Source organism: Chiloscyllium plagiosum, chromosome 19, assembly GCF_004010195.1.
Source record: "Chiloscyllium plagiosum isolate BGI_BamShark_2017 chromosome 19, ASM401019v2, whole genome shotgun sequence".
NCBI lineage: Eukaryota > Metazoa > Chordata > Chondrichthyes > Orectolobiformes > Hemiscylliidae > Chiloscyllium > Chiloscyllium plagiosum.
This window is the reverse complement of record NC_057728.1, coordinates 57,234,173-57,242,909: the sequence shown is the minus strand read 5'-3', so window position 1 is coordinate 57,242,909 and position 8,737 is coordinate 57,234,173. Positions and strand designations below refer to the sequence as shown.

Here is an 8,737-nt window from a genome sequence, read left to right as displayed (position 1 = left end):
GCTGCGCTATTCCAACCAAGCTCAAGGCGAGTTTCGGAAATAGTGGTGGTAAATTTCTAATTTCCCATTGGTCAGCTGGGCAGTACAGATTATCCACCATTGTAGAACCCATCTTTTTTTTAAAAGGACAACAGATTACTGCCCAGGTGGTAAACTTAAAAATTACCACTGTCAGCACCTCATCTTTCTGTTGGTCATTCTACAGCTGTATGGTTTGAACAATGACTTCAGAGCATGAGAGCTTTATTTTTATCTTCTGTGCAAGAGCTACTGGTAAAATATGATAGATCTGGGAAAAGGAAGGTCAGTTGACCATTAGGAATATAAAGTTTTTGTTAGGATAGTGGGCATGCCAGTTATTTGTGGATTTATGCATGTGGTGTTGGATTTTGTTTTTGAAACAGAACAAAATTTGTTGTGCTAGGATTCTGTTTTATATTTCAGACTGGTGTGTTCATCAGCGTTTTCTCTCTTCAAATTTTGTCCACTTATGGGGGTGTGTGATTTGCATATTATTTCAATTTTTCCATTATCCAACAAAAGACCATTTATATCATCTGACAATTTTCTAATAAGCAATTTGTAGGTTACAGAACTGATCACCAGTGAATATAAATCTGCTCAGTCTTCCCCCATCTATCCATCCATTTACTTATTTTCAAGTTACTAAAAGTAGCGGCTTATCCAATGAAGGACACAGAGTTAAAGTTCTTTTTTATTATTTTTGCTATTTCATTATGCTTACTGATTTTAATATTCATTTGAACGTCAGCATTTGCAGTTTTTCTTTTTTTTTCCTTCTGCACATGTGGCTGTTGCCTGATTGAAATAATGAAGAAACCCTTTGTTGATTGCCTTTGGCCTCACAAAATAAAGAATCCTGCTTTTTGGACTCTGTTCAGTTGTGGCTTCATCTTCACACCTTCCTTCCTTATATTAAGCGACTTAAATGAAATTTCAGCTTAAATTCATGTGGGAGTTTAATAACTGAATATTATGACCCCCCTCGAAAATGGCCTTTAAGTTTTCCAGTTCAGAAACCAGTTCACTGCTCTAAGTCTGTGACTTTCACCTATTCCAAAATAAGACTGGGGCCCATTTCGTTGTTGAGGCTGATGTGTAAGCAATAGGCAAAAGAAAATTCGGGTTCTAGGAAATTGTAATGTGGCAAAGAAAAGATTGAGCCAAGACTTCACCAGTTGTTGATCCATTTGCAATGTACTAATTTCAAGAACATTAGATCTTGAAATTTAATAAAACAAGCCATTGATGAACTAAGAGTTCAACTACCCATTCTTGAGAGAGCTTATTACAGGGTTCTGACACAAATAGACAACAATAGAGGTCAATTTTGTTTATGATTAGATGGCAGAACAGCTGTAAAGTTAAATCTTGAACAAAACTTGTTTGTTGGGAGCACAAGCAACTTTGGGAAGTGGTAAACGAGATAAGACAGGCAGGAGGTTTAGAGAGGATGTGAAGCAAAATCTTTTCACTTAGAGGGTGGCAGGATCCTGGAGCTCATTGTTTATTATGGTATGGAGGCACAAACATTTCAGAAGTATTTAGATGTACTCTTGTGATGTCAGGGTACACAAGGCTGTCGGCCAAGTTCTGGAAAATGGGATTAGAATAGTTTGCTTGTTTACAAGCCTTTTTCTGTGCTATCGACTTCAATGACGTAAAGCAAGACAGGTTATCCATCACTAAATGCACGTTCCTGCAAATGCCTACTGTTAGCTAAAACTTACAAAGGGTGGGTTACTGTAGAAAGTATTAGCTTAAGCACTGGCAAATCATCTTTAGACTGTTTTGGTTGTAATACAAATCTCATTGTTTAATGTGTATGATTCACTCTGTTAACATTGCAACTGGTAGGTCAGTGTGACACTTTGCACCAACATTTCAACTGTGCCAATATAGTAATAATCCCAGAGTTGTTTCCTGACATAACCTCAAGGTGGTGTGTGTGTGTCTAGGTGAAAATCTTCAAGGCTTTCCTTCCAGTTTATAGTCTATAACTTTGTGATACTGAAGTAGCTTTATATTGAGGCTGAATTTGTGCTCTTTGATATTAGGATTGAGTGGAATTGAGATTGGAATTGGCTAGTAACAAAGTCACTGATCTCTATGGCTGAAATAAATATGTAGTTAATACACTTTATCTGTGATTCACCAAACCACTGGTCATGGGGCAGACCTTTTACGATTATCACAAACCCTTAATTTCAGACAACTTTTGACAGTAATCACTTGAGTCTTTTTATTTCACTTGATGATGAAGCTGCATGAACTATCATGCTTCTAGCTGGGTCACCAATAGTATAGGTATACATATGAGATATTATAGATATCATTTATAGTATGCTATATTTAATATTTGACAGTGCAGTGTCTTTGCATCAGTATATTCAAATTTAAATCCCCAATGTCTTCATTCCTTAAGTGCAAGTTATAAAAATGTGGAAAGCAGCGATACTGCAACTTTAAATTCTTAAAGTTTCCCTGTTTCAATTGTATCAATTTTTTTTGCCTTTATTTCTTTTCAGTGATCTGTGCATGCAAACCAGGAAAATTAAACTGATGACCCACATCTCTGTAAAGCAACTTTCAAATTGTAAGATTAGTAGTATTTTCATTAATTTTTTTACAATTAAATGCCATAAACTATTTTCTTGCAGGCGGAGTGGGTGGCTTTGAACTATGTGCCATTTGCTGAAAAATCCCTTGAAGTAGTTGTGGATTTGTATCAGAAGACAGCATGTCACAAAGCAGTGGTAAATGAAAAAGTCCTTCAGAAAATTATTAAGGTAAATTATGCTGCAGTACTGTAAAGTGATTTATGATTATATTGAGGATTGACTTTACGTGCCCTATAATGAAAGTTGAGATCTGATTCACATTAAGGATTACCTTAACTAATCTGTAGATAAATAGTTGCCTTTCAGAATAGTTTTCAACTTGATAAAATATTGCACAGTTTAATAAGGTTTTAAATTTTCAGTGATTCATATTAATGATCCTAAAATTTTGTGAACTAATTGAGTTGCTGTAATTTCAAACTCTGACATTGTTAGTTGTTATGCTGGGCTAATTTTTGAATCTGGAAGTGAATTCTGAAACAACTTCCTCCCCCCACTGGGATGGTAGGACTGCTGCTGTCAAATCAGTTTGCAGGTATTGTCTGTTGCTCATATTTTCTCACTATTAAAATTGTGTCAGGTACTCGGCGACACGTTTTTGTTGATTTTTCATGGGATTATGGGTGGTGCTAGCTCGGCCAATATTTGTTGCCCATCCCTGATTGCCTACAGAACAGGTGAGGGTCACCCACACTATTGTGGATTTGGAGGTGCATGTAGGCCAGGTAAAGATGGTAGATTTTCTTATTCAATAAGTTGAGATTTTACAACAAAAATTAAGTGGAGGCAATGTTATAATGGTGATGATCATGGAGTAGCAATCAGGGCCATAAATTAATGTACTGTGGGGAGTGGGCATAGATTTGAATTCCAGTTGAAATAACTCTACAGAGGTAAATATCCTGTCACCAAGTCACCCTTCATAGAACATAGAACAATACATAGAACAATACAGCACAGAACAGGCCCTTCGGCCCACGATGTTGTGCCAAATATTTGTCCTAGCTTAAGCACCCATCCATGTACCTATCCAATTGCTGCTTAAAGGTCACCAAAGATTCTGACTCTACCACTCCCACAGGCAGCGCATTCCATGTCCCCACCACTCTCTGGGTAAAGAACCCACCCCTGACATCTCCCCTATACCTTCCACCCTTCACCTTAAATTTATGTCCCCTTGTAACACTCTGTTGTACCCGGGGAAAAAGTTTTTGACTGTCTACTCTATCTATTCCTCTGATCATCTTATAAACCTCTATCAAGTCACCCCTCATCCTTCGCCGTTCCAACGAGAAAAGGCCTAGCACTCTCAACCTATCCTCATACGACCTATTCTCCACTCCAGGCAACATCCTGGTAAATCTTCTCTGCACCCTCTCCAAAGCTTCCACATCTTTCCTAAAGTGAGGCGACCAGAACTGCACACAGTACTCCAAATGTGGCCTAACCAAAGTCCTGTACAGTTGCAACATTAGTTCACGACTCTTGAATTCAATCCCTCTGCTAATGAACGCTAATACACCATAGGCCTTCTTACAAGCTCTATCCACCTGAGTGGCAACTTTCAAAGATCTATGAACATAGACCCCAAGATCCCTCTGTTCCTCCACCTTACTAAGAACCCTACCATTAACCCTGTATTCCGCATTCTTATTTGTCCTTCCAAAATGGACAACCTCACACTTGGCAGGGTTGAACTCCATCTGCCACTCCTCAGCCCAGCTCTGCATCATATCTAAGTCCCTTTGCAGCCGACAACAGCCCTCCTCACTATCCATTTACACATGGAGAGTCCTTGACACTGATTCAGCTCCGTCAGAGCCAGCTCTGAGTGATCAGGATGCCTGTAACTCCTGTTTATATTTATCAGCAAGGGCTGTCTGATTGGGGCCGTTACTGTGGTCCAATCAGGGAACTCATACTCTGAGGTTCACCTGGCTGACCTTATTACAATCACTATACCAATGTGATCATTTAAGTTCAATGCAAGTCTGGAATTAAAAGCTAGTCTAATATTGATCATTTGATGACTGTCAATTGTCATAAAAACCCAACTGGTTCACTGAAGCTCTCTATAGAAGGAAATCTGCCAGTATTACCTGGTCTGTCCTACATGTGACTCCATGTGACCCACACTATGCGATTGACTCTTAACTGCCCTCTACCAATTTGGAATAGGCAGAAAAGGTTGTCCTGGCTAGTGACACACACATCCCATACACGGGCAAAAAATCCAACAATGATCACCATTAGGCTAGCTTTTAACTCCATATCTGTATTGCATTCCAAACCTATATCTCCAGGCGTTCTTGGTTGCTAGTCCATTAACATTTTCACTATGCCACTGCCACCCCCTACTTTTACAGTGGCCTTTCTCCTTCAGGACCTGAGTCTATTTTTTAAAAAAGCATTATAGTCCTACCAGACCATGGACAGGTCGAGAAGGAGGGTCTGTGGTAAGCCCAGCTAATATAGGAATTGAGCCCACACTGTTAGCATTACGCTGCATTGCACACCAACTATCGAGCCATTTAAGCGAACTGGTCCCCTATCCTTGAGTCTCGTAAGAACTGATGGGATTTAATGCCTTATTCCTGTAGCATGAAAGCGCATGTTTAAAATTAATTATCATGGCATTTTTCTTAATAGCATCAGTTCAAAATTGGCCACAGTTTCTTGCAAACTCTCAGGAACAGAAAATTACAAATGTGAGTTGTGTGTAGAAAAATCATAAATCTGTCTACAAGAAATTAGTTTTCTGAGTTGTCCGGAGGGTGGTGCCAAGTTGGAGGCTTCCTCAATTTCTCCTTATTTTAAAATAAGGCAAGAGCGCATTGGATTTGCAGCATGAAATTCCTGCAATAATCTGTTGGTGTGGATTATATTTGGCAACAGAAATCATTCACTCTCACTGTTTTTTTCTTTAGACATTGAGGATACCGCTCAGTTTGAAGTATGCCTGCCCTTCTGAAACAACGTGGAAAATGGCTGTTTCCTCTCTCCTTAAAATACTCTCGATTGGACTTCCTGTTGCAAGGCAACACGCTTCCTCAAAAAAATTTGATACTATGTGGCCAGAACTGGCCAACACATTTGAAGACTTCTTGTTTACAAAAAGGTACATGAAAAGCTTATCTCATTGTGTTGTCTTTCACTGATCTGATGGTTCAAGTATTATTCGAGTTATTTTATATGTAACATGAAGATTTACGCAGTGATCAATCATCTGAATAAACTGGAATGAGAAGTACTTGATCTAAGCACCATTTATCAGTGATTCGGTTGTATCTCAGAACTATGCCATGTCATCTCAGGTTCTTTGGTAAGGCACTTGCCTAAGTCAGAAGGTCATGTAACCATGTGACTCAAGCTGACATGTTGTTACAGTTGTCGAGAGAAAATTGCTTTGTTGAAAGTAGCTTATTTTGGAGTCAATGTTGACCTAACATTCTGCTTGTTGGCTAAGATATAGAGGGGGAAATTCTGCTGCTACTGTTGCTAGCTATCCAATTAACCAAACAACCAGTATCATGAAAATAGATTGCCTGATACCCTCCTTCATTTGCTTTTTATGCAGCCCTGCTGTCTGCACATGTTGTTGCATTTGCCTGCTCAACAACAGTAACTACAGTACAAGAAATAATTTGTTCATTATAAGATTTGTTGAGATACGGAGTTATCTAAGTTCAGTTTTGTTCTGTATGGGCCCATAATTTAGCCATGCTTGCATGGTTTTCATGCTGAATAAATGCAGAATTAACATGTAGCTAGTTGACACCTGAATTATTTATTCACACAAGTTTCAAAGTTGTTTGGCAAAAGGACATCCCCTTGTTTTAGTACTGAATTTGGAGTGATGAGGAGCTCATTTAATAACAAGCTGCCTAATTAATTAACATTGCATTGTCACACTTGTGATTTGGTTTTATAGCATCCCCCCAGATAATCTCTCCATTCAGGAGTTCGAGAAAAATGAGAACATAGATGTTGAGGTGAGTTTAAATTCAGATTTTTTCAAGTCCCACCCGTGAAGTAAACATTGATTTTGTTTAACAATTGATTTTTGTAGAAGCATGGAAACATACATGCATTAAACATCATATTTATGTAAAATCACTATTTTACAAGTGATTATTTTAGCACTTTTTTTAATTACCATTGTTTTCAATTCATTTTAGGTTGTGCAGCTTATTAGCACAGACATATTACCATTTGCAAACTTCATTCCAAAAGAATTTGTTGGCCAGATAATGACGATGCTAAACAAAGGTTCGATCCATTCTCAGTCAACATCATTTACAGGTACATCACATTTTAATGAATTGAGTTGGAAGAAATCAGCTAGAAGTTGGAGAAGCACCTCTGAGCAAGCATGCTGCATCAGTAAATGTTAATAGTCTGTGAAAAGTTATAACTTTAAACCAGAGGCTGCAGTCTTAAGAAAATGAGAATGACGATGTTAAAATACCCTCATTTTAACATTCAGATTCAACTATTAGTTCTTGTCTTTGTTTAAAAGAAAAATTTTCATTTGCTGGTCTTAGTGAAACCATCCCAAAGGCAACTGCTTATCCTTCTAAATAATGCTGTTTTACTGAGTGTAACATTACTGTCTTATGTTGAGTCTGCTGTGTTAAGATAATTGCATTTTGTCCTTTAGCATACTGGAAAAGCTCCATCATATTAGGGTGACAACAAACTCTCAACAGATGTGTATGAAAATAGATTGGAGCTTTAGAACCATAGCGTGATTATTGAAAGGGCTCATTTTACCAGGAGATGTTTTCAAGGATGTGTGGAGAAGAGATAAAGACTTATAAATTGTATTCGCTGGTATATGGATAGAGATTATAATTGAATATGTGCAGGTGAAACTATTTTTTTAAAAAAGGTACACCAATACATACGGCAACAAATTTATAAGCTTTCAACTTAAAGTCTGATGCAATTTGACCCTGAATTAACTCTGGGCAAATGCCGTTACACAGGCTGACAATTGGCTCAGCTGCTCCCTCAGCCTGTCATTCATCCATGCCTATTTAGACCTCCAATCCTCTCTGGCTACCTTTCCATCACCAAATTCCTTTCACTCATCACCCATGTCCAGAACAATTTACATTTGTTCCTAGTTCCCCAATGCCCTCATTTAAAATGCACTGTCATTTTTAAATATCTTTGTGACCTGTTCTTTCCTATCTCTGTAACTTCCTCCAGCCATGCAACCCTCCAAAAATTATGGATTCTTCTCTTTCTTTGCCCTATTGTTGGCATCATGTCCTCTGCTTAGACATTTTGGAATTATCTCTCTCAACCTTTCCCTCCTCTTCAAGATCCTCAAAGCTCACTTCTTTGACTGTTTTCACTATCTCTTAATATCATTATTCAACTTTATGAGCCTTTTTATCTTAGTGCAGCATCTCAAGGCTGTTTGATCTCTGTAAATATGACTGTGCAAATACAGGTTTGCCATGTTCTGCCTTTCACATGTACATTTCTGCCATTCAGTATGATCATGCCATATATCTATGCCATATTCTCACTTTCTCTCAATACTACTTGATGCATTTAAAATCTTAAGCAATAACTATGTCTGTCTTTAACATATTCAGTGAGTTGACCTCCATAGCCTTCTGTGGTAGAGAGTCCATAGGTTCACTACCCTTTAAGTGAAGATATTTTTCCTCCTCTCATTCATAAATAGTCCACCCATATCCTGAGAATGTTTTCTCTTGTCCTAAACTGCCCACCCAAGGAAAACATCCTCTCTGCATCTAGTCTGACCAGCTCTGAAAGAATTTTACATGGTTAATATCTCAGTCTTCCTTCTAAACTCTAGTGAATACAGGCCCAGTTCAAGCAAACTCTCCACGTGTAACAGTCGTGCCATCCCTAGTATCAGGTAAAAACAATGACTGCAGATGCTGGAAACCAGATTCTGGATCAGTGGTGCTGGAAGAGCACAGCAATTCAGGCAGCATCCGAGGACAGGCAAAATCGACGTTTTGGGCAAAAGCCCTTCCCCCCAAATAACCGTGTTTCAAAGAATCTCCTCTATTACAGTACAGGCCCATTTGTTCAACCCCACATCATAAGAG

At 38.4% G+C, this 8,737-nt stretch overlaps 1 protein-coding gene across 3 annotated transcripts in view; it reads left to right on the top strand.

Moving 5' to 3' along the window:
• The window catches only part of mon2 (MON2 homolog, regulator of endosome-to-Golgi trafficking), a 127,518-nt gene that overhangs the window by 106,588 nt on the left and 12,193 nt on the right, over nucleotides 1–8,737 (top strand). For all 3 annotated transcript variants that reach the window (XM_043709976.1, XM_043709975.1, XM_043709974.1), the window contains 4 exons: nucleotides 2,682–2,810; nucleotides 5,570–5,760; nucleotides 6,574–6,634; nucleotides 6,821–6,944. In XM_043709976.1, coding sequence (XP_043565911.1) covers nucleotides 2,682–2,810; nucleotides 5,570–5,760; nucleotides 6,574–6,634; nucleotides 6,821–6,944 — 505 coding nt within the window. The remainder of the gene's footprint in view (nucleotides 1–2,681; nucleotides 2,811–5,569; nucleotides 5,761–6,573; nucleotides 6,635–6,820; nucleotides 6,945–8,737) is intronic.